This window comes from Dendronephthya gigantea, unplaced genomic scaffold (assembly GCF_004324835.1).
Source record: "Dendronephthya gigantea isolate DGI-Jeju-01 unplaced genomic scaffold, DenGig_1.0 000028F, whole genome shotgun sequence".
In the NCBI taxonomy this organism is placed as follows: Eukaryota; Metazoa; Cnidaria; class Anthozoa; order Malacalcyonacea; family Nephtheidae; genus Dendronephthya; species Dendronephthya gigantea.
This window is the reverse complement of record NW_021163038.1, coordinates 358,173-382,029: the sequence shown is the minus strand read 5'-3', so window position 1 is coordinate 382,029 and position 23,857 is coordinate 358,173. Positions and strand designations below refer to the sequence as shown.

The window sequence follows — 23,857 nt, the reverse complement described above, 5'->3', positions numbered from 1 at the left end:
TTGAGGAAATCTTTACTGTGTGTTTAAGTTTTTTATATCGAATAAAGATTAAGAGTAATTTTATTTTCTTCGCATCCACAATTTGAGACTTATAAAACGCCTGTTAACTGAATAAATAAAAATAAACATTTAATTCTTAAAATTTGTCGAAATAATTTACATTCTTTGCGCTTTTCATAAGTTAAATAGATTAAAATTTATTCTGTTTAAAACCGCAGATTATTAAAATTTCAAATATAAAACGTGCAATGCATGTGCAAACCATGTTATCTGAAGTCGGTCAGCGGATCCTCGCGACAGTTAATGGCGTACAGTAATTTCTCTCTCATCACATTCTGCGTCGTGTATCGCGGTAGTTTCACCATAAACATACACGTCTCCACGCGGATATATCGCAAATCTGGTGGACCTGTCAATTGAAATTTTCAGCCATTTAAACATAGTCTCGTTCACTTTTCAATCAACCACTGATGTCCTCTTATTCTCCCACTATATATATCAACTCTTATCCACCTTCACCAACTCCTAACCACTTTTATTAACTCCTACCCACACCTCGATCCAACTCTATCAACACCTATCACTATTTATCCCCATATACTCCCTAATATCAACACTGGCCGACTTCCATCCTCTCACATCAAATTCTCATCCCTATTTGTCTATCGTATATCAACTTATATTTAAATCCTACCTCTGCCATCGGGCGGTCCAATCTTCATGGGATAAGGTGGAACATGAAGGTCTGTTGAGCCGTCTTGACACGAACATCTTCCAGGCAAACGTTCTTGATTGCAAGCAAATTTTATAAACTTCCGTTGCTCGTCCTGAGAAGAAGGAGGCAGTAAAAATTAATCATCATTGCATCACACCACCGCGTGACCAGTGAATGTTGTTTACCTTCGAGAAACTTTCCAACGCGTTCCAAAAATACTCGATGTGTCTGTCTGTTGTTCTAACACCAGCTACGTAAGTTGTGTGAACCTGTTATCATGGCAAGGAGTTAGAATTCATCCTTAAAAATCACTGCGCAATATTCTAGGTTTCAAAAAGCTCAAATGTACCTTTAAGAAGTCAATATCAACATTGGGTATACCACAAGTGCGAATCTCCAGATCGCTCGGGTTCAAAATGGTTAAGACATGAATTGGAACAACAGTGGCGAGACCTGTCTTAATGGCGCACACTCGAGCCTCGCACGAGAGTTCTTTCAAACGATATTCTAGAACGGCTTTCGCGTATTCTAAGCGGTTCTCCCAACTAAACAAGGGGAAGAATGAGATAAAGTTAATCAGTTCTCAGTTCTTTCCAAAGAACTGAACATCTCCGCAAACTTCCGCATATTCTTACGTGACTAACAAATCGTTTCCATTAGGACAAAGTGAAACCTCTTCTCCATTCAGCGATGTAAAAACAAATCGAGTGCCAGAAATATCTGCTTCCATACACAACCTCTCAAAATCTTCTTTGAACGAGATCTAAAACAAATGTTAACACTCAGGTATTGCACCATGAAATGCTATTCTACAAGCCTACGTTGATGAATAAGGTCGTTCGAGTACCTCTGACAAACGTCGTATGTAGTTGTACGTCAAGATATCAGCGTCGTGCAAATCAACTTCGGACAGAGGAAGGCCAAGAATACTTTTCCAAAATGACGGAAGAATGTCCAATGCCAACGGTATGTCTGACCGCAGTGCAATACCCAACAACTGGAATGAAAATAAATTTATTCACTCTCAAAACAACCATTGCCATAAAGTCGTATGTTGCCCAGAACCTTTCCAAGAACCTAAACTGGACTCCAAACTTTATCATAACACTTTTAACACTTCTAGGATTTGATCAAAAGGGATAGAACACCTACCTGCCCAAAAAACACGAGAATCTGGCGTTCAGATAAAGTCATCGGACCAGGACGAAGGATGTACTTTCCCTAGGAAGAAATAAATTCATTCAATGGAAGACAGCTCATAAAACAAGCTCCCAATCTTGTGAACAACGATGGAGAATCGCCAGGAGATTAAGGACACGAGATTCGACATACTTTGTTTCTGTTGGCCGCGGCACTGGGGCAGGGGATCAACAATCCAAGATGGCTGCTCTGCACCTCACGGGCCATGATCCACATGAAATGACGATACGCCCCACCCAGACCCAACACTTGTTCACCTCGAAGAATGACTCGCAGAGGAAACGAAGGATCACCTCCGGTTGCCACCTTAACACGAAGTTTTGCGGAAGAAACTTTGGACAACTGTTTGGCAACTTGGTGGAACTGTGGGCCCGTGTCGGCGACTTTGGACGCTAGAAATGGAAAGAAATACACTGGTAGTTTAGACACAAACCATGACAGCTTATTGTAGAATACCACACTGGATCACAATGTTTGAAATACCCTTCTCAAGTAGTTTAGACATCAGACTATCTATATCTAGCCTGCAAAAAGGCCCGACACAATACCCACCCTCAATACTCTCGAGAGGGTCAAGTGATATCTCTGGTGATGGGTCGTCAGCCGTACGCTGAGCAGACAAATCAAGCACGCGATTCAACTCGCTTATCTTAGTATTCCTAAACAAAAGATCTTTCGCCGAGGTGAGCAAGCTCCCCGTGCTCAGACGGTGCGTCCTCGAGACTCGGAGGTCTACGACCGGAAGAACCAACCGCTGAACGAACTGATTGAGGTATTTGTGAAGAACAAATCTTGAACCAATACTTCGCCGTGAAAACTCTGAAAAAAATATGAAAACATGCTGAAGACTTAACTGGTTATAAAACAGAACAAACAACATCAATTCAACGAGACTTACGCTTCAGTGATGCAAAGCAAGGATTAGTTAAATCGCTTTCCAGGAAGATTTCCTCGGGATTGAGACGTTGAGGTGAAGCTGAAAGATTCTTAGAAATATTATCGATAAATTTGATCAAGATTTTATCGTCTTCCAAACTCCATCTCTTGTGTTCTCGTTCCACGTCGCCTTGGAATATTTCAGTGGATCTGCGATGGGAAAAATTGAACGGTTATAGTTTGACCTCGCTAAAAAACACAGCCCACAGGGGCAGAGATCATCCATATATCACCTCTGGGCAAACATTTGACAACTAAGGAAGAAACAAACGCCTGAACGGTCTACCCTCAGAACAGCCTCAAAAGAATCCTACCTTTGATGGTTGAAGTCATATCCACAAGCTTGAAACGCCTTCCACACAATTCGCTTGTCAGTTTTAACGTTTTCCTTGACACAACGCAGGAATCCATCAAAATGAAGAAACGTTGGGCTTGAGACATCCTCGCTGCCAGGTTCATAGCATCCATATTGTTTTATGATATCCATCACTTCATCTTTCCCCAGCTTTGTTCTCTCACGTAAAACTTTCAGAAACACGTACATCAGGTTTCCCGCAATTGCGTCAGCAATGTCTAACGCGGACAGGAGAATGGTGCTGACGTCTACGACGACGTCATTTTCGTCCCCATGACCTTTGCGCGACGTTTTGTCCTCAGTTCCCTTCTCCTCAGCTGTGATTCTCGAAGTGAAGTGGCAGCTCAAATAGATTTCTCTCAGAGAATTCGAGGCTTTGGAAGTGAAGGAATCAGAAGTGTCGAGCAGTTTGTTTTGAAGAAAATTCTCCCATGTTTGACACGCCTTCGTAACGGCCCATCCACCTTCGAATAGAAGCATAGCGTTCACCTTGAGGACCTGAAGAGGGGTCTCCGATGAACTGCCAGTGGTCAAGGTTTTCTCCTGTTGCAACCGCTGCCGGACGCGGTCTATCTGCAGGCTCGTGCGAAGCTGAACGACGGCTGATCTGTACGATGGCACCGGTTGGTCACATGAAGACTGGTTTCCGGTCTCTACGTCTCCACGCGGCCTGATTATGGTTGGTTCATCTTCCAAAAATATCCCGTCATCGGGCAGAACTCCCCCGGCTGAACGAGATGCCTTTGTGATACCTGGAGAGTTGGATGATGAAAAAAAAAACACGAAGTTGTTGCATTTATTATAAATCTATATTAAAAATACACCCTCTATTGTGTCTAAACTACTAAAACTACCAGATATGAATGAAAACGGATCATGAATATTTTCACAAACCTTGAACAACCAGATCAATATTGACGCTTGACGGAATGTTGGTGACAACAATAACTCGATCCCAGGCCATGGATGGGAACACGAGACTAGTACCCAGGGCATCTAATGCCACGTCCCTTCCGCAGCTTTCGTTTCGTATCAAATGGCGTAGCACGGCTAACGTGGTCACGAGCTTCTCAAACCACGGCGGATTCTGATTGCATCTCTCTTCACCACCCTTGGCGTCGGGTTCCTGGGACGAGGCTCTCTTTGAACTTCGTTTTTTGCGTTCGCGAAAACGTTGACGTCGCAAGGACTGGGCCCTAAGAAATGCGAAATATGAAAATTTAATCGCTGGTTGTTCTTCAATACGAGAAATCGAGCAGCCTGTTGCAGACGTAGAAGAAGAAATAAGATGGTATTTAGAAAGCTTTAGCAATAACTACGATGTTGTTTTAGCGCAAACTCGCCGACATTTGCCATTTTGCTGGAGAGAATTATCGTCCGAAAAGAAGCTTACACCAGACTTTATTCGACAGACTCTCTCTCAATAGTGAACTGAGAGTTTCAAAGTGGGTCGTGACACAAACCTTGCAGATCGTTGAGCATTTTCTCCAGCAGCAGCAAAACGTTGATTCTCGTTCATCACAGGAAGGGAGGCAAAGAATGGAATGAAAGAGCCTGGGTTCTCACTTCCTCCAGAATAGACCTGAATACTCAGATTACTTGATGTTGATGCAGGAACATCCACCTCACTATCCTCCTAACGTTTGAAAATTAAAACAAATAAACTCTAAGCTAAATTACTGGAGATCTTGCACACATTTGAAATCTCTAGAGGTCAAATGTTTACCTGAACTGTGGTTTGTTGATCACTCACGTCCTCACAAGGTGTATCCCACAATGTACCTTTCTGTCGCGGTGAGTCCCCAGAATCCGTCCCTCCTATCCTCCTGCGTACCTCAACAGCGGCGAGGACAAGTTCTAGAAGAGACTGAAGATACGAGGAGAACTTGACCTTCTCAAAATTACAATTCAACACGTACTCCAAAGCGTTCACTCGGGAAATCGAAACCTCTTTCTCCATCAGTTTGAAAAGTTCGCTCTTCAGAGAATTCAGAAAGTTCAAGGATGTTTCATAATAGAACTGGAGGCGATCTGGAGGCGCATTTCTGGCAAGCAAACGAAAGATTTGAGCAAGAATGTGAAAGACCAGCTCGCGTATGAACGGAGACAATGTCGATGTGATTAGAAATCGTTGCAACAACTCCAGCATCTCGCCGAAGCACGGGAGAGACTCGATGCCCTGGTTTAGTTTACATCCCTCGTCCGTTTTGCCGTCACCCGTCGAGAAAACATCTAGAAATGTTTCGATGAAACTCAGACACATCAACAACTCCTGAGGTATGCCAGTGAGCCGCAATATAAGACCTCTGACGTTGCTGGATCCGAGACGAAGATGGAAGCGGTTGGCCGGCAGAAGTTGTTCGGGGTTCAGGCAATTCTTCCCGTCGCCAAAGTAGTTGACATGATGACCAGCAAAATCAGGATAATGCGTTAACTTGTACTTATCCACGTTGCCATCTTTGGTAAGACGTCGTCTTCCAAAGTACCCAAAAAGTTCCACGCAAGGTACTCGTATTCTAGAACAACAAAAATATAGGTTTCTTCCTGTAGTAACACTGGATCAATAAGAGATGATCCTTACTGGACCTCTAGGAAGAGCAGTTTAGAACTGATAGAGCTATCCAATATAAATAAAGTTAGTTTAGTTTAGGTTTCCTCCTGTAGTAACACTGGATCAATAAGAGATGGTCCTTACTGGACCTCTAGGAAGAGCAGTTTAGAACTGATAGAGCTATCAAGTATAAATAAAGTTAGTTTAGTTTAGGTTTCCTCCTGTAGTAACACTGGATCAATAAGAGATAATCTTGCTCAGTTTCGAAGCACAGGAACTAACCTCGGCATGAAATAGTCTGCTGTTCCAAGACAAGACACGGACGTTACAGCGACGTTCTCCAAATGGACATCTTTGCGAAATTTCACATTCGACACCTCGTATTGGTCTTGACGGAGTACGACTTTGTTTTTCAAAACAGCGCACAGCTTTTCGCCAACATATTCCATCTTCTCGCCATCACGCATGCAGGACAACACAAGACGTGAGATCACGGTTCGTAATACGTGTTCATCTTTGAAGAACACAGCCATTGGGGAGCATGTCGCAACTTTAAGACCTTCTCTTAAGGTGGAGGTCGTTGCGATGTAACGGGCTGTGATTTTGCCATCTGATTGTGCGTCGCGTAGATGATGTCCAGTAAGTAAAGTTATCTGGTCTAAACTTGTTTCCAGGTTACAAATACCTGTGTGTCGTAAGAAAATAATATTTGCCTGATGTAGGTAATATTCTACAACTAGTATTTTACAATAAGCTGTCGTGGTTTGTGTCTCAAACGTATCCGTCCTACTCTAACCAACCTTGTTTCTCGATGTGTAATTTCTGTTTACTCTCGAGTAATTTTATCGCAGCGGAGCGAACGTACATTCTGGCCAGGGTCCTCTCGCAATTCCACAGCTCCGTGTAAATCTCGAAACTTGCCTTCTCTTGATCTACGAAGGTTAACGACGACAGCCGACCGAACGCCGGCGGCTGGGGCTTCACAGCGTGAACTGGGTACCAATATCGTACGACTGAACCTTCGTCACGGATATAAACATCAACGAGAACCAACTCTTGGCGCTGGTGGAGAAGATCAAGAAATTAACGCCTGCATTTAAAAAGCTCACTCACACTCATTGTACTCAACTTCTACTAACAAAGAAGTCGTGTTATTCCTTATTAGTATAATTAGAAAGGTGATTATGAGAAAGTTCTTTCAATGGAACGATTAAAGGAAGAAAAAAGCTCGATTATTGATATACGGAACCTTGTCTATTTCGTGGACAACTCCGCACAATCCAAACGTCTTTTTCATCGCAGGCACAGCGTACTCTGGGAATGCTTCGACCGAAGGTGAGATGATTTGAACGGTCATCGCTTGACGAAGATCTTGCACGGTGGTCTTATCAAGTTCTGCCTCGATGTCTTCGATGCGAGGAAACACCAGGGAGTTTGGCAATCCACCGCTGTCCTCGTAGAGATCCTCCACAGTTGATATTGCGATGTCGATCAATCCTTGGGAGGATGCCGGTCAAAATCGCATTTTACCAACGTGAGAATACAGAAAAGGACTAACAGAGCTATAAGAAAGAACTCACCTTCCATTAGAGCGCCTCTGATCTGCTCCAGGCCTGAGCGTCTGTCAGCCTCGCTGCGAAATCGTCTACGTATGGTTGGAAAAACTTTGGACTCCCAGGACTTGACAAGCAGGCTTCTGGGATCTTTGCATACCTGCCTGGGTTTCCTCTGTCCATGGCTGGTGTCCTCGTCATCTGGGGTCATGTATTTGGGTGGACCGTTGTCTAACATCTGGTCGTAGCTACTCGATAGAAACTCAAGTTGGGAAATATTTGAGTCGTATTCTTGTTCTTCCATTCTGCTGTTTAAAGATTCGTCAATTCTCTTGGATGAAACAGGTTGGTCTATTGTACCTGAATATGACCATCATCATAATTATCAATACTATTATAATCATCCATACTATTACCAGCCTCACCATCATAATCATCATCATTACGATGTCATCATAATTATCAATATTATCATAATCATCAATACTATTACCAGCCCCATCCTCGAAAGGTCGGAAAACACCAATATCATCTTTATCACCACAAATATTCATAACTACCACCATAATCGTCACCATCATAATCCACACATAACCAGGATTAACACCACCGTGACCTACCTTCACTTCCTCTCACTCCTCCTCGGGGATCATCAATAATCTCCTCCTGTTCGTCAGACTCACTACAATCGCAAAAAGGCAACTCTGCCAAATTCGCGCGAACCTCTTCCAATGAAATGCTTTCAATACTTTCCTGAGACACTCTCTGACTGTTCGCTTCTTGATAACGGAATGAACGAGAGCCAAAGTTCACCAACACACGGATGTTCTTTAAAGAAGAATAAATTCTTATTGATCCAGTGTTACTACAGGAGGATGAACCTAAACTAAACTAACTTTCCTTCAAAAAGACTAGACTAACCTTCTTTTGAATGTGGGCAACAGGATAGAGACCAGAACTTATTCCATCCAACACTTCGGCCAAACGTTTACCATTCCGAGTGAAATAAACTCTGCCCAAGGCACGTGAACTGCCCTGGTCCTCTGCAGGCTCAAGCCTCTCCCAACCGCAGCCTATGACGTCATGCTCGCGCATGCTCAGATTGAGTGCAACAGAACTCCAGGAGAGCGGTCCACCCGGCTCGTAGTGTACGGCACGGCCAGTACTGTGTATAAGACAGCTCCCGGGGGGAATCGTCCATGCTGTGTCGGTAGGGGAACAGTTGGGCATGAAACCAAACGATAGAAATGGACCTGACTCCGTGACTTCACCTTCGCCCAATGACACAATATCTGCTTCCCAGTAATATGACTTAGCCTAGATAACCGTATGTATTGATAAGCCTCAGGAAGAGAGAGAAATACTTCCTTTCGGGGTAGTATTAAAATTTAAAAGACTATAACCGTTCAAATTTGGAAATATTCACAATTTGAAAAGCGTTAAAAGAAATTCTATTCCCAGAATTGAGTGCTAAAATCGTCTTCAGAAGTTTATAGCTTCGGAAACTTACTCGCTCAAGAAATGGTTTATCAGAGAAGATAAGAGCCCCACGTGGTTGCTTGCTTGACACGTTATCACGAGGGTCGCAAACGTAGTGCACGGAGGTGAGCTCACGCGAAAACACGCACCCGAACACGATCGGAAATTCACGCGTGATGTCGAACTGACACGGCAAGCTCGATCGTCTCTTGTCCGTCGAATACTCGTGGTGTATCGGTCTCACGTATTCCTTGAACAGCGCCCGCAGTTCCTCGCAGTGGTTTTCCATCACAACCTGTCTCTCCCCAGGGTCCAGGCTGTGCGCCAACGGTAGCAAATTCGACAGAAGGTCAGGAGATGTTTCCAAAAGTGTGTGAGCGACATTGTGATCGTCGAGATATGCATCCAGGAGAGCGAATACTCTGAAACGATGAAAACATCAAGGCCATCGATTAATCATACATCGACGTGGCTCGCGGGAAGTAAATTCTTCCTACTAAGATGATTGAGAGTTATTTATTAAATTCATCATTCTAGCTGTTACGATTTGATACGATCCAAGAGCTCCAGAGTCCAGAGAGATATCTCCACAAGGAAATAAAATCTATCTTGCATGAAACGTTTTAACTATCATCTGAACTAAAGACTACTCATTCTTGTTAGTTTACTTGATAAGCTGGCTACGCGCAAGTTGATTTATTGGGTTTTATGGCCAGTGTATAAACATTATTGATACGTGAAAAATGTTGCAGAGAGATAAACTCGTATAAACATCGGGTCTCGCCGTGTCATACGGATACCTGGTTTTGACTTCAGCTAGGATTCGTAATATTTCCAGGTCCGAATCATTGTTTGCAAACAAAGTTCCGAGGGATTCCAGCGTCGTGTTATTTTCCAAAACCTTTCCAATAGCTGTGATCAACTTGTCGTGAAGTAATTCGTCGTTGAACGGAAGCACCTGGTTTATAATGAAAACAAAACACTCAATTACTCTTCCTTTATCTAATTATCCATCTCGTTATGCCTAGATTAATTCCGAGCACGATTCTTCCTCAAATAGAGCATCTTCAAGCCTCACCTGCTCCCGAGGAACACTAAGAACGTTTAGAGGAACGGTGAAGGAATGTTTAGGAACATAAATTCCATCGTCCAGGATTCCATCGTCTTCGATAACAATCTGTGCGTTATCCTGCTCCGAGGAGACGGACAATACACGACATTTGCTCTGCCGTAAACCTTCGCCACAAATCTAGGATTAAAAACAAACTCCAGGGTACGCACAGGATTACACGAAAGCTAGATAGAGATGGATGTGCTTACACAACTGGCCCTGGAGTCAAATGCAAAATATCTTCAGGTAGGGTTGATAAATCGTCTCAAAATGATAACTCAACTGGTCTTTCAAGAAAATAACCTCAATCCTTACCATTGCAATGCAACCGGGTCTCACAGTCTCTTTAAATCCTCCCAATGTGCACAACGTGGCCAGGACTTGCTGCGCCATTGTGCACCAATCTGTTTCATCCGTCTCGTACGTGTCGTTCAATCTCTGAACCAGCGTGGACAAGTCCTCCAGACCGTCGATCAAAGCGTGTCTAACAGCCGCTGACCAGGCGGAGTTCACCTGCATGAGGTTGCGAAGAAGAGCGACGACCTCGGACGCCATGTTGTGCGCAACGTTGCCGCTCACGTACGGCCGCGTGTTACCAAACCTGACAAAATAGATAATGAAAGGTTCTAGCTGTTCAGTATAAATAAAGTTAGTTTAGTTTAGGTTTCCTCCTGTAGTAACACTGGATCAATAAGAGATGATCCTTACTGGACCTCTAGGAAGAACAGTTTAGAACTGATAGAGTTATCCAGTATAAATAAAGTTAGTTTAGTTTAGGTTTCTTCCTGTAGTAACACTGGATCAATAAGAGATGATCCTTACTGGACCTCTAGGAAGAACAGTTTAGAACTGATAGAGTTATCCAGTATAAATAAAGTTAGTTTAGTTTAGGTTTCCTCCTGTAGTAACACTGGATCAATAAGAGATGATCCTTACTGGATCTCTACGAAGAACAGTTTAGAATTGATAGAGCCTCACCCAACTAGGTTCTTGTTTCTCTCCTGACACACAGTTTCTGGTGGGTGACTTTCACCTGTCGTCTCCGCATACAATCCTTTCACATCCTGCGAAGATGATATACTAACACAGATACCAGATTGAGCCAATCGCGTCGCTTGCTTTAGACACGTGCTCATTTTATCTGTCAGCACTTCAGCGAAGCCATGTTCTGTTAATTCGCGATTCAGTGTGATAGCGCGCTCCATTTGGGAACCAAGACCAACTTGAAAGAGAAATGGCTGCCCACTAGAACTGAGTTAATAATATTATCAATTTAGAGAAGTTCTCTCTTTAAATCTTTAAGAGATGGAGAACAGTATTAAACAAGAACATTTTAGAACTGATAATATAGTTAAAAATAAAGTTAGTTTAGTTTAGGTTTCCTCCTGTAGTAACACTGGATCAATAAGAGATGATTCTTACTGGATCTCTAGGAAGAACAGTTTAGAACTGATAGAGCTATCCAGTATAAATAAAGTTAGTTAAGTTGACATACATTACCTCAAAACCTTCTGGACAATCTCATGGGTAGCAATATCTCCTCGATTGTGAACATAAACGGACAGCACAGAGCTGCCGTAGCTGTTGGAACGACGCTGGCTTTTCGAGCTTGAAGCGCCATCGTCTGTGACGTTGCATGGCAACAGAAGTTCACCCAACTTATTGACCAACACCTTGATCACTGTATGCGATGGTTTCCGTTGCTGTATCGAGCCCTCCTGCAAAGCTTCCATGGAGGGGGAGGTAAGGGGCTCGTTTGTGTCCGGGTCAGTCAAGGGCAGGGCGGAGTATAGGAGGGTTAGAGCTGTAAGCAAGTGCTTAGGAGAGGATTGACGGTCAGTGATGACGGAGAGAAGAATCTTGATCATGTGTGGTTGGGATAGAACACATTCGCCCAAATGGCTCCTACAGAAAAACGCAGAAGAGAGACGTTATCACGAGGCTGGATCTCTTGGAAGAACAGTTTAGAACAGACAGAGCTATCCGAGATAAAAGAATTCAGCCACACCAACCCAGCAATGCGCTGAAGCAGTTCCAACACTTCATGTAAAGGATCACTGACGCGGGTGAGGACGTCATGCTTACTGACTTTATTCTCAAGATATCTGAGATAGCTGGTGAGTACTGTTGCCACTTGACGAGCGACACCCGACCATTCGATCTCCTCAGGATCATGAGCTTCAATGAAAACAAAGATGTTGACGATGGACGAGTTTTACAAAGCAGTATACTCAGTGGTTAAAGCCAATCTGCAGTTATTTCGAATGGGAAAAGGGTGGAAATTTTAATCATAAACAAATAACTAAGTCCAGGGATGATAAGATGGGAATAAAGGTAAAAGGCTCCCTGTCGCTAACCTTTATCGCTTTCCCAGCTGACGAGACGATCAATCAGAACTTGAAAGCTTCTCCACGCATAATTCCGCTGAGTCAGGTCCAACAGGCCGGTGTCCAGGTTGCTAGAGCTGCACAGTTTGTTGATCATCAAAATGAGGCTGCTTCTTAGGACATCCTGTCGCTCGCACAGCGTAAAGGGAGTGGTAGCTAAGATGATCAGCTTCTCGCAGTACCGCGCGAGCATCCCAACGGACTGGTCCACAATATGACGTAATAACATCCCGTATTCGTCACGGACGTCATTCGCCAATCCACTGCACTCCAGGTCGTCCAGTCTGGGAGGATGAGAACTTCATGTAAGAAGGGCTTGTTAAGAGCTAAAAGTTTTCGCTGATCTAAGGAGGGTATCAGGGAATAATCAGGGAATATTGCAGCTGACCAAGGGTTATAATAAACTGTCTTCCCTAAAGGCTGAATAAAAAGAAATACCGTCTGCGATTACTCTTTATTGTAAGAGAGTTTCTCACCTTGTTCCCTGACACATTATGGAGACAACGACTCCTAGCAGATGTGTTCCAGTCACGCCAAGACTGGCCGATATTGTGGCGAGTTTGTTCATGTGAAGGATTGCCAACTGACGATATTTTCCTCGTCTCCAGCGCGTGCGGGCGGCGAGAAGGAAAGACGAACATGAAACCTGCCAGTTAGAACCGTGTCAATCTAAATATCAAAGTGGGTACCAAAGGGGATAATAGGGTACCTATGTAGATATTTGGGCATCTAATGGGATGATAGAGTATGAAGAGAAAAAAAAGAGTACCTAAGTTGATAATAGGGTACTTAATGGGATAATAGAGTACCAAAGGGATTATTGAAGTACATGTATATAGGATGGATATATCAGGGATGTTCTTACAGCTTCGTCAGGGTCTCCGGCGACAAAAGTGAAGATTTGTTCAACAACTGAGACGTGCCACTCCCTGTGCTCACTACCACGTGATGTTCTGTATAGATTACGTAATGTTTGATCCCATCTTCTGAACCGTTGCAAATCTTCAAGACCTCGTACGGAATGCTCGCGCCCAGGTTGCTGTAAATGTGGCGCGGATACGGACCTCGTTACCATGCCCTCTGGCTCAACTGATAAACTGCCTACAGAAAGAATGTTGTATTAAAATTGTTCATATCGTACCATATTTGACAACAACTTCATCACCTTTTCCTGTGTGTGTTTTATCGATGTTTGAAACGCTTCGTCCCACAGCAGGGCTGGGACTATCACCGACAATGGTGACACTCAACAACAGTTCCCCTCGCTCCGTCACGCAGCTGACGTAAGCACTAGTTTTAGGAAATATCGCTGTGACGTCATTCTCGTCATCGTCGTCGTCATCCGACGAGAAAGCGCGAGACTCGCTTTCGAGAATTTGGCTGCAACGAATAATCGACGGTTAGCGAGAATGGTGTATAAATAGGGTCAGATGAGGATGTCAGGTGAGGATATCAGATGAGAAAGGCTCCAGATTAAGAAGACCAGATGTGATCGTACTTACATCAGCCGTCCTACAGATTTCTCATGATCTAAAGGGTGAAACAGAACTGCTTTCAGGTTGCAAAGCAACTCGAGTTCTTTTGCTTTATCCTAAAAAATCAATCAGTTTTCAATGATGTTTTTTCTCACGCGAAGCAATTCTAATCGACATTTGAGACTTGAAATAACACATCCTCTCCATGCCTCTAGCAAAGAGCTTGATATCTAAGCTAAAACTCAAATCCGAAAACTGCCGCTGAAAATATAGACGAATGTTTTGATAATTCACCTCCTGGAGATGATAATCATTGAAGAACGCTGCACTGGGCTGAGCATTTTCTTTGCAAATGTCCATCAAATCCTGCCACCATTTCTTCTCAAGTTCGGCCATGGCTTGCAGTTGTCGCACGAGTGCGTCCACTTTGAAGAACGTCTCTTCACAGACATGGAGCAAACAACTGAATTCTTTCTTTTTCGAAAGATTTCCCGTGGCGAGCTCAAACTTGTTCACGCATGACGCGAGCCCGTAGTGTTTCACAGCCGCACTCAAAATGACGTTTTCGATGTCCTGCGGTTTCACGATGCCTAGTATGCTCGGGCGCAGAGTCGGTCGTTGGCTGCTGCAAAAGGTTCGTAGTTTATCGAGGACTTTGCCAGAGAGTTTGCTGGAAGTGTCAGAGCCTTTTAGAGACTTTGGCGTCTCTTGGATCATTGTTAAACTGTCCTTCCAAATACATCTGAAATGGTGTCAAAAGTATCAACATTCTATCGGTGTATCTATTCTATTGACCCAGTCTTACTACAGGAGGAAACCTAAACTTTATTGAGAACTCTGTATTCATCTGTTTTAAACCGTACCTTTGCAAAAGCTTTGACTTCAAGAGATGTGAGCAGCGACGTTCAACATCTGTGGGTAAAGGACCACAGTACATCATGTTTAGCAGATAATAGGTAAAATACGAACCAGCCAACGCAATGTCCGTAAAGAAATCTAATTCTCCGCGGGGCGTCTTGTTCTTGTCTTTGAAGTAATCCTGATTGGCAGCTATGACCACGCTGTAGCCCCAGACGGCCTTGTCGGGTGTCGCCCGCTCTCGAGTGCTTTTCACCTCCAGACATAACGTCACAGTATCGCCGTTGACCTAAAAAGCAACTGGACTGGATGGATGTCCTAGCTTGAAAGGGGGAGACAGATAGCAATAAATTGGTTCGCGATAATTTTATTTTAGAAAGAGTACATACCTTTACAATATCTTTGGGCCATCCAGTTTTAACTACGCTACGGCCCCCATACCCAAGCGAGTTCCCACCATATTCGCCTGCTTTTGTACAACTGCTGTTGGCCCCAGCATAGACCACGAGCTGAAGTACACAAAAAACAAGCTTGTTTGGTTTGGTTGACGACAGAACAACCATGCACAAAGAAAGAGACCGCTATAACAAAGGGTAACATGAAGTTTCGCATCCCCACCTTATCATAATCATATTGCGTGGCACATCTTTCGTCGAATTTCAAATACAACGATTTGGCGCCAAACAAGGACACGGTCCTCTGTGTCTTGTACTCGTCACACACTGGATGCATGCTCGCCACGGTCTGTGCTGTCAACCATGGTTTGGGAATGGAAACTTTATCAAAGGGCCTTTTAGTATCTTTGTCCGTGGACTGCAGGAACGAACGTACAGTCGAAAGGCCCTTGGGACTTACGTGATGAAGCGGACACAATTTCCTGTGAAGAGATGCGATCTAGGAAAGGATAAGGAAAGTGTTGGTTTAGGACATCCAAAGCATTCAATGCCAGCTGAAAATTAACTTTGTACAACCACCTATTGGTTTTCAACGTCGCGTCCAACTCTAACCCCTTTGCTTACGCCAAATAGACTCATTTGGTTTACCTTTGTCAGAGTAACGCTCAGTTCCATGATGGAAGAAGCCAATGATTTGCAAATGGACAGATTACAAATCCTCTCGCTACACAAAGCGGTCAAGAATATCGGCATAACTTGTTCAAACACGGAGGACTTCGTAGCATTGTGAAGAAGAGTTAGCTTCTCTTCCAGACCACTCGTACTTCTTGTGTCGACACTTGTAAACATATCAAACACCGCTTTGGATACCTACAAGATTTATCAAGACCTTTGAGTATTATGCCTGTCTCGTCTTTCACGGAGAATCGAAGCAATGGTACCTCTTTAAAACTAGCAACAAGCCTTTCAAAGAAATCTTCGACATCTCCCTTGAATATCAAAGAATCTTGTTGAACTACGAATATATCTTGTTGAAACACTAACTACAACGATGTATCCATAAACTAGGATCAACGAAGTGGTGATATTTACATGAAAGGTTGGCTCACGACCAATGTACAGTTCTTCTAATGTTTTCGTCGTCATCGCTTTGAGGTAACCCAACAGAGAAGACACAGACTAAACGAAAGCAAAGATTGTTTTGTTGCATGTAATCTGTTTTGTGTTGGATAATACAAGCCGTTCCATCAGTGTATAGATAGACTTACAGGAAAGTCGTAATCTTTCGTTTTTCCTTCTTTAGCGAGCGAAATAAAGTGGCAGGATTCTACAGTACAGCGATTGATGATCGTGTGGACGACATCTTCAGCGAACCTGGGTGAGAAAAATTTATATTTTTATCCAATATTTCAAACTCACTCCTGCCACAAGCAGTTGGTGAGGCGGGTGTAAAATGTGGATATACCCCCTGGAAGAGTTCAGCGACGTGTGGGAAATTTCTCAGCCTCCTAAACATTTTGACAAGATTTCAATTCATACTAAAATTTTCATCCATCGGGAAGAAGGGAACACTTTACTAGATGAGCCTTTTTTGCTCCCTAGTTCCTGCACTGTATGCCCTAAGTTGCCGCGATAAAGCCAGTCACAGGTATTTACCATCCCATACAGCAACCATCGTTGCTTGTTCCGTCACTCGATAGTGCGTCGGTAAAATATCTGAGTAGAACATCTTTCAAATACACAATTCCGTTCTCTTCCGCTGTTGAGAAAAACACAATTCGAAGTAAGATATTTCAAAGAAACACTGAACCACAGACAGGATACCAGTGCGGGCAGACTCTCAAAGAAGTGTTGTATACACGCCAGATATTTCAGTTAATATGAACTACGAGATTTTGAGCAAAGATTCTTCGTTCTTATTGAGGATTGTTCTTGATGAGAAAAGGTCGAAAGGTTGACTGTGGAACGGTGGTGTGTTGTTTGACAAAAGTGAGGATCTTTGCTTATTTCTTTACTTTACTAATTATTGCACGTACGTTCATTAAACAGTATCATCATCACTGCACTTTGTTCTGTGTGAGATGGATAAAAAATACCCAAACATGACCTAAATAACAAAGTCAGAACCGGTCAAAAACATCACATGAACGGTTCCTTCCCTCTTCCGTTTCCCCTCCCTCTCATTCCCTTCTTCTCTATCCTCCAATCTTCTACCGTCCCTCTTTCCTTTTCCCTTCATTTCGCCCCCCACTTCCTCCCTCCCACCCTCATCTCTGGCCTCTCTTCCCATCTATCCATCTTTCATCTCCCGCCATCCCTATCTCCTTTCATCTCCCGCCATCCCTATCTCCTTTCCTCCCCCCCCTCATCTCCGTCCTCTCTTCCCCCCCCCCCTCCCTTCATTCTTTTTCGCGGAGTCATCCCACCTCAACGTGTGACACGCCTCCTGGCGAACCTTCTCACTGAATGCCACGATATCACAGTAAATTACTTTCCAAACCAACAGCCTGCAATAACAACACATCAGTTGTTCAAAATCCGTTTTATTTGACATTTAACAACGTCGACAAAACACCAGACTACCTGATTGAAGCCACGATATCTTCGTTTAACTTTGAACTGGTCAAACAAGCTTTTGAGAACAATGTCTACAGTAAATAAGGACAAAATTCAGCATTGAAAAATCACTTTATTCCAGAAGATAGTCAGAAAGGAAATAAGGAATAGTCCTACATAATTTAATGTGAGTTTATTTGAGTTTCTGTAACCTTTTCACTCGTTCACATCTATCAAAAGTAGAAAATCACATCTAAACTTGCCCATCACCTGAATGAGAACCAACACGCTATACAAGACATATTGGTTTTGTTGCTCCACGGCGCTTTCCAGTACTGCTAGAACCTGCTGTTGGTATTCATCATCCAGTGTTAATTCATAGCTCGGTGGCTTGGTGACGTCACAGAATGTGGCGGAACACAGGAAGCCTATTTGCAAGGCGCTCGCGGTCATACAGTCTGACAAGCTGATGACATCATTGTCTGCAAACATTTCTACAAAATATATTCACTTGTTACAGTATTGCACTTCAACGACTGATGTTAGACGATTATTCGTCTCTTATCAACGATACTACCAAAAAGCTTTACTTGGAAGCACTCTGTAGTTATGTCTAGTATCAGACAGCTTCATTCATTAAGGGTATGTTTAAAAATGAACAGACCTGTTGCTATTGGTGGAAACTTGTTGACGACATAATGGTAGGATAATGGGCCAGTATTCTGCCATTCCTCAACACAATCTTCGCTGCTCGTCCAGATGAGGTTATTGACATGATCGTAGCATATTCCTGTGGCGAAAATGGGAGTGATTCGCAAAAAGGCGTGCAGTTTTGAAATCATTTACGTAAGAAAATAAATGTTTCCTGTTTAGAGACACATGGGTAAAATGAAGAGGATGGGAAATGCTTCTCCTACAGATATGTAGACAATTTACATGATAGGCCTATTTGAGCTCGTTACTGTATACTGTATATATGAATTCACTTCAGAGTAGAGCATTCCTACCAGTGTTTGCCAAGGACACGCTCTGCCACTTCGGGTTGTCGGCCTTTGGGACGTCAATCAAATTCACATCCTTGACAAACTTTCCCTCCACGATCGAATAACAGCGGTTGAAAGGAGCTGGAAACATGAAAACATAAAACAACTCAGGGTTTTTTCAGTTCAATTTTAACTGGTAAATCCTATTATGGTTTCAATGACCGTACCTTTGCACAGTGGGTAACCCTGATAGTTGGGATGACCAATCACCATCATAAGGTATGTTCCATCAGTAAAGAGAGGAGTGCGTTGAAGAATATTCATCGTTATACCACAACTGGTTTTACCTGGGAGACGTGCAATGTACTCTGCATTAAAACTAGCAGTACGATTTTTAACGCTGATTTTGTTTGATCAACTGATGCTACAGTATGTTTATATTGTGAATAGTTTTGTGTCCCAAAGGACTAGTTGTTAAAGAGGTTTATTTCACCCTAACATTCGCCCATTCCATAACATATTTCTAATATATTTCTGCTTAAATTTCCTCAGCCTTATACATTCTTTAGCCTTATATTAGTTCGCTACGGCAGAATAAGGATAGACTAGAGCTCAAGGCTTCATTTCAAGTTTCGTACACTTACTATTCTCATCTCGTGATGACTGGGACGCAGTGACTGGCCTCATCGCAAGAGGCATAGGAAACTCGTTGTTCGCTGTCTGTTCCTCTCGAAACTTCAACACAACAGGCTTTTGAACACGCGTAACCACGCACTTGTCTTCACAATGCTAATAATGGTCAACAACAGAATTACCTCTCTTCCGATGCGTGTGCATGTATAAATTAAACTTTTAACGTCAACTTTTAGAATACTGGTGGATAAACTGCTTTGGAATCGCAGCGTACAGTCAACGTGGAAGAGCTAATATTTTGATCATTCATCTATCAACCACATTGTAAAGCTTGATTCAATTTAACTGCAAAGCACTATGCACGAATCTGAGTTAATTTTATGATACAATCTTTCAACCAGTTATACCTTGATTTCCAAGACTTCCAAATACACTTCGACGACATTAAACGTACTGCCTGAGACACTGGTCGCACCAGAACCCGTTGCAGGTCTACTTAGGCTCGCTGTCTGAGAAGGTACATCATGGTAATATAACCAATAAATTAGGACACCGTCCGTGACGATGTTAACAGTTTTTCTGCCTGTTAAAACTTGACCATTGTGGCTGTCAGAGTTACGATTATACTCGACTGGAGCGCAAATCTACACAACGGTAAAAAAACCATTTACATGAAAGCCAAATTATTCATCTTCCGTTTATCTTTAACTAGCGTTCTCTTCGCACAACCCACCTTCAATGTTTCTGTGTCAACAACCTCAGCGAAGATATTTGTGTCCGTCTTCTCTGGAACATTTGGACGAAATAACAACTTTCCTCCGACAAAACATAAGAACCCGTCTGGGAAATTTTTGTTGATAGCATAAACGTGACCTCTGTGGAAAGCATTAACAAATATTGCATTATAAAATTATGAAATAATAGATCTGGCAAGAAAATTTAGTAGCCCAGGTCATTTATAGGCATGCCAGAAGGCAAAACTAAGATGGTTGTAAGTATGCATGTACACATCATGTACTTTTTGGGTAAAGTTATGGTACCATATTACCTGAGGGTGCCATGTTTACCACAACCCAGTTTAACCATATATGACCCATGCAGAATGTACAAATATTTTCCATCACATGTGACTACATTTCCTTTGGTTGAGACTAAATGAAAAAAGGGTTATCAATTAATGTTGAAGCATACAGTAGTGAAATGGTGTGCGAATGTGCAGCAAAAGAAATCTGTCCATATAACCTATGCCAGCATCTGGACCATATGCAGGAATACTCCCTAATCCCCTCTCCTCCACTCCTTGCCCCCTCAAGCCCCTTTCCCTTGAGCTTCAACCTCTTTGCACATATACTTTGATGATTTTCACTTGCAAAATTGTCTTGCAAGACTGACTTGTATAGCAATTAGTAACATTACCTGGATGGTTTACAACGTACTTCCAACAACTTCTTAACTTTGATGCCAGTAGAACACCAGGACTGTTTTGCGAACCACACCTCTCATACTCTATTGTATTTTTCAACACGCAATCCAAGGGAAGCATGTCTAATCTGTTCTTATTCTGCTGTAGCATTACCAAAGCCTTCACAAATAACTTCAATGATAACCTAGACAAGATATATTACGTACAATGCATTACTTTACTGATATCAATTTCATATTTCTATTATCACAGTCTAATATATACTATGTATCAGCATAGCATCAAATGTGGTATAATAACTGCCTAAAATAGACAAAAACACTTCTCGACGTTTCAACCTGAGGGCCTTCATCAGGAGAGTTAGTAGCTCTATTGGAATGTATATTGGAATGTATTAGCATATCTATATAACCTTCAATTTCACCATGGCAGTTTAAATACCATATTAAGACCTTCACTAATTTCTTTCATTATAATAACATGCAAGGTTGAATATACACATTTTATCACACCTAAAATCACCCATGTTAACCAATCTTCAAGGACATGATACCTTTACCTATCAACACTCACAGAAATTTTACCTTTTTGGCAAAAAGTGAAATTCCTGAAGTGAAGTTATTAGTTATGAATGAAACTTGTTTATTGCGAAGACGTGTAGTAATGTTTGCAGATGTTTGACAAATATTTTCACCGTAAACACTTAACCTATTGACTAAAGACTCTTTACCTTGCACACGCCAAAGAGAGAAGACAGCCAATGATCGTTTCATTTTGGACTACAGTTCTACAAGGCTTTTTGTCCATTCCACAGGAATTTTCTAGTTCGATGTCCTCCAAATTTTCATAGTTTGTCAAGTCATCGGCCAACCATCCCGTCAGCAAATCTGCCAAACCGGTTACACAGCTCAACGGCTCGTCACTCAATGAATTTGGCAAACAACCTTTTAAACATTGAAATAGGATTTTCGTCGAATGATCGGCTAGAGAGGGATCGTTTTTACTGTGAGATTTGATCAAGGGAATAAGTAAAAGTAGGCTGACACGGGAAGAGAAATCGATTCGGCGTTTTGTGACCGTTGGTGACTGTTCATCTTTTGCATTGATTTCACAGCAAGATTTTGGCGAACTTCGCAACTCCTCTCTTCTCTGCCATAACATCTCTAAAGCATCTTGTCGATAGCGAAAATATCTTGCATACTGACTTGTCTGCGTGATAAACAAGTCTTGCAGTTCCTTCGCAGTGGCATTTGCACAAAATTCGCTGGGATTTAAATCTGAATCTACGCCATCTCTTTGGCTGAACGAGCTCTCCAATGCCTTCACATCTTCTGGTATTTCGGCCAAATTCGCTACAAATTTCAAACCATGGTCGGAGAACAAGGTCTCCTCTTCAATAAGGAACCATGATATGGTCTCACCGTAGCCTATAGTTCCCATAGATCTATATTTTCAGTCTTGTTTTGAACGACATTTTTGCTCTCGTATATACGTGCATCACAATATGAAAACATAAATGCAAAGTCTGCAAAATTTCGCCGGGGGGGGGGTAATAGATGGATAGATGGGGAAGAAAACGGGGGGAGGAACCAAATCCGGCCGACTCGTGGTCAAATACGAATGCAGAAACGTCATGTAATACAGTATTGAATATACAGCTCTCATTTAACCAGTGATTTAATGAGATGAATAATTAACCCATGCTAATTCTCATTACTGGAAATTTCCAAATAAAAAAACTGAATTACGTAATGATTCCAACAACCATGTTTTTAAAACTATTTTACGACAGTGTTCTGGGAATCAAACCCAGAAGCCACATACGCGTTTTTATCATTATCAACGAACACGTTTTGGTTTGGCCCCAGACATGGACACTGTTTTTAAAAGCCAAACGAAAAGGAGGGAAACCGGAGTGCCCGGTGAAAAACCCTCCAAAGGTAACCTGAATTTCAGGTTACCTGACCGGCGGTCCGAATTTGGTATTTTGATTTTAGAAATCGTCCGCAATGACAGTTTAGTTTTCATCTATTGTTCACCGTTTCAGTTTCGCTCATCCGACTTCCGAACAGAGTTCTAGAAATTTCCATGCAATTCTCGACCCTGCTGGTGGTCTAGCGCACAAAAACACTCGGCTTTTAGAAATTAAGCTGCGCTTCGTCTGACAATGGCAACAAAAATTTCAATTATTCAAATTATCCGGCATTTTGGAAAGAAAATACTTCATATTCACGACTTGCATGCTTTTTCATCTTAAAACCGATGTAGACGACAACACTCTTCTGTTAAGACATGGACCTCATGCACCCTTTTCATTCACCCTGGTCATGCAAGTTACTCAATATCACCATTATACTACAACAATCAATAATATCCTTTACCTCGAACCGTATAATTACCTTTGCTGGACAGTATTTTACATTCTTCTCTGCTTCGTTCAAAACAGTTGCGTTCTTCATCTTCAACAACATCGCGACGGTGAGGCGTGTAAAAATTTAAAAAACGTTGTAAGTGTGTCAAAATGCAAAGGATCTTCGTTAGCTAAGAGGGTACTATACAATGTAACCCACAGTTCAACATACCCCCAGATACCCTTCATTAAACAAGTCCAGTTATCATGCAATTTAATATCATGTAATATAGCAGGGTATATTTTCCTTCTCATACAAACTTCATCAAGTTACTCAAAGGTATAAGGAACTGCATGCAATCCGAAAAATCAAAAACAACAAGGGAAACAGAAGAGTGTAGTGTCTGAACATCAAATAGTGATTTTTTCTTCTTCATTTCAAACTTCAAAATTGCATGCAAAAGCTTTTGTTGCCATTGAATGCTCATTATAATAAGCTGAACAGAGTTATAATATAATCATATAAGTACTCGCGATTACATTCGTATTAATCTAAAATTAGGCCAATACGAATTCGATAATATCATAAATGCAAATTGCATTTTATTTCCATTTCAACGCTTTAAAGCCCCTCATGCATCACGCTCTCGCAGCCGCATTAAGGTGGTCTTATAAGGAAAAAATATAAACATTTTTCAATAACGTTTTCATATTTTTCGAAATGAAAAGGAAAAACTTTCTTTGTATAAGAATATAATAAGACCACCTTAAGTCGTTCACACCAAGTGACAAAAACTTTTCCTCGAGAAACCTCAAAAACGCCCTCATAAGAGCTGTGAGAAATTTCCTGTCATCATGCATTATCGAAAGGGTTAAAATGTCACTTGATGTGTGAAT

The 23,857-nt window shown here is 42.2% G+C and overlaps 1 protein-coding gene across 1 annotated transcript; it reads right to left on the bottom strand.

The window, feature by feature from the left end:
- Positions 1–103: 103 nt before the first annotated feature.
- Positions 104–22,121, bottom strand: LOC114523701 (probable E3 ubiquitin-protein ligase HECTD4). The gene is made up of 54 exons (XM_028544709.1): positions 21,341–22,121; positions 20,604–20,794; positions 20,236–20,338; positions 19,921–20,062; positions 19,595–19,831; positions 19,199–19,343; positions 18,782–18,901; positions 18,579–18,695; positions 18,236–18,361; positions 17,842–18,065; positions 17,599–17,663; positions 17,442–17,522; positions 17,052–17,122; positions 16,672–16,774; positions 16,284–16,389; positions 16,108–16,194; positions 15,957–16,004; positions 15,664–15,885; positions 15,239–15,514; positions 15,010–15,129; positions 14,626–14,909; positions 14,057–14,504; positions 13,790–13,878; positions 13,453–13,667; positions 13,153–13,388; positions 12,764–12,933; positions 12,258–12,571; positions 11,913–12,078; positions 11,401–11,805; positions 10,879–11,151; positions 10,216–10,501; positions 9,868–10,038; positions 9,590–9,747; positions 8,821–9,211; positions 8,232–8,627; positions 7,931–8,138; positions 7,338–7,670; positions 7,007–7,254; positions 6,558–6,819; positions 6,040–6,442; positions 4,933–5,722; positions 4,670–4,842; positions 4,101–4,402; positions 3,166–3,958; positions 2,814–3,001; positions 2,468–2,734; positions 2,048–2,307; positions 1,868–1,936; positions 1,563–1,712; positions 1,351–1,478; positions 1,065–1,260; positions 901–984; positions 695–827; positions 104–409 (listed from the first exon to the last, which is right to left on the bottom strand). The coding sequence occupies exons 1-54, from the start codon at positions 22,048–22,050 to the stop codon at positions 267–269; spliced, it is 12,426 nt and encodes a 4,141-aa protein (XP_028400510.1). The 5' UTR covers positions 22,051–22,121; the 3' UTR covers positions 104–266.
- Positions 22,122–23,857: the final 1,736 nt, after the last annotated feature.

Bases quoted from the DNA above. Each gene is read 5' to 3' on its own strand.
- LOC114523701 (XM_028544709.1), bottom strand. From the start codon at position 22,050: ATGGGAACTATAGGCTACGGTGAGACCATATCATGGTTCCTTATTGAA. The intron at 10,502-10,878 runs GTGAGGCTCTAT...CTATTTTGTCAG, and splicing joins AGAAACAAGAACCTAGTTGG to GTTTGGTAACACGCGGCCGT. The intron at 1,479-1,562 runs GTACTCGAACGA...CATTTGTTTTAG, and splicing joins ACATACGACGTTTGTCAGAG to ATCTCGTTCAAAGAAGATTT.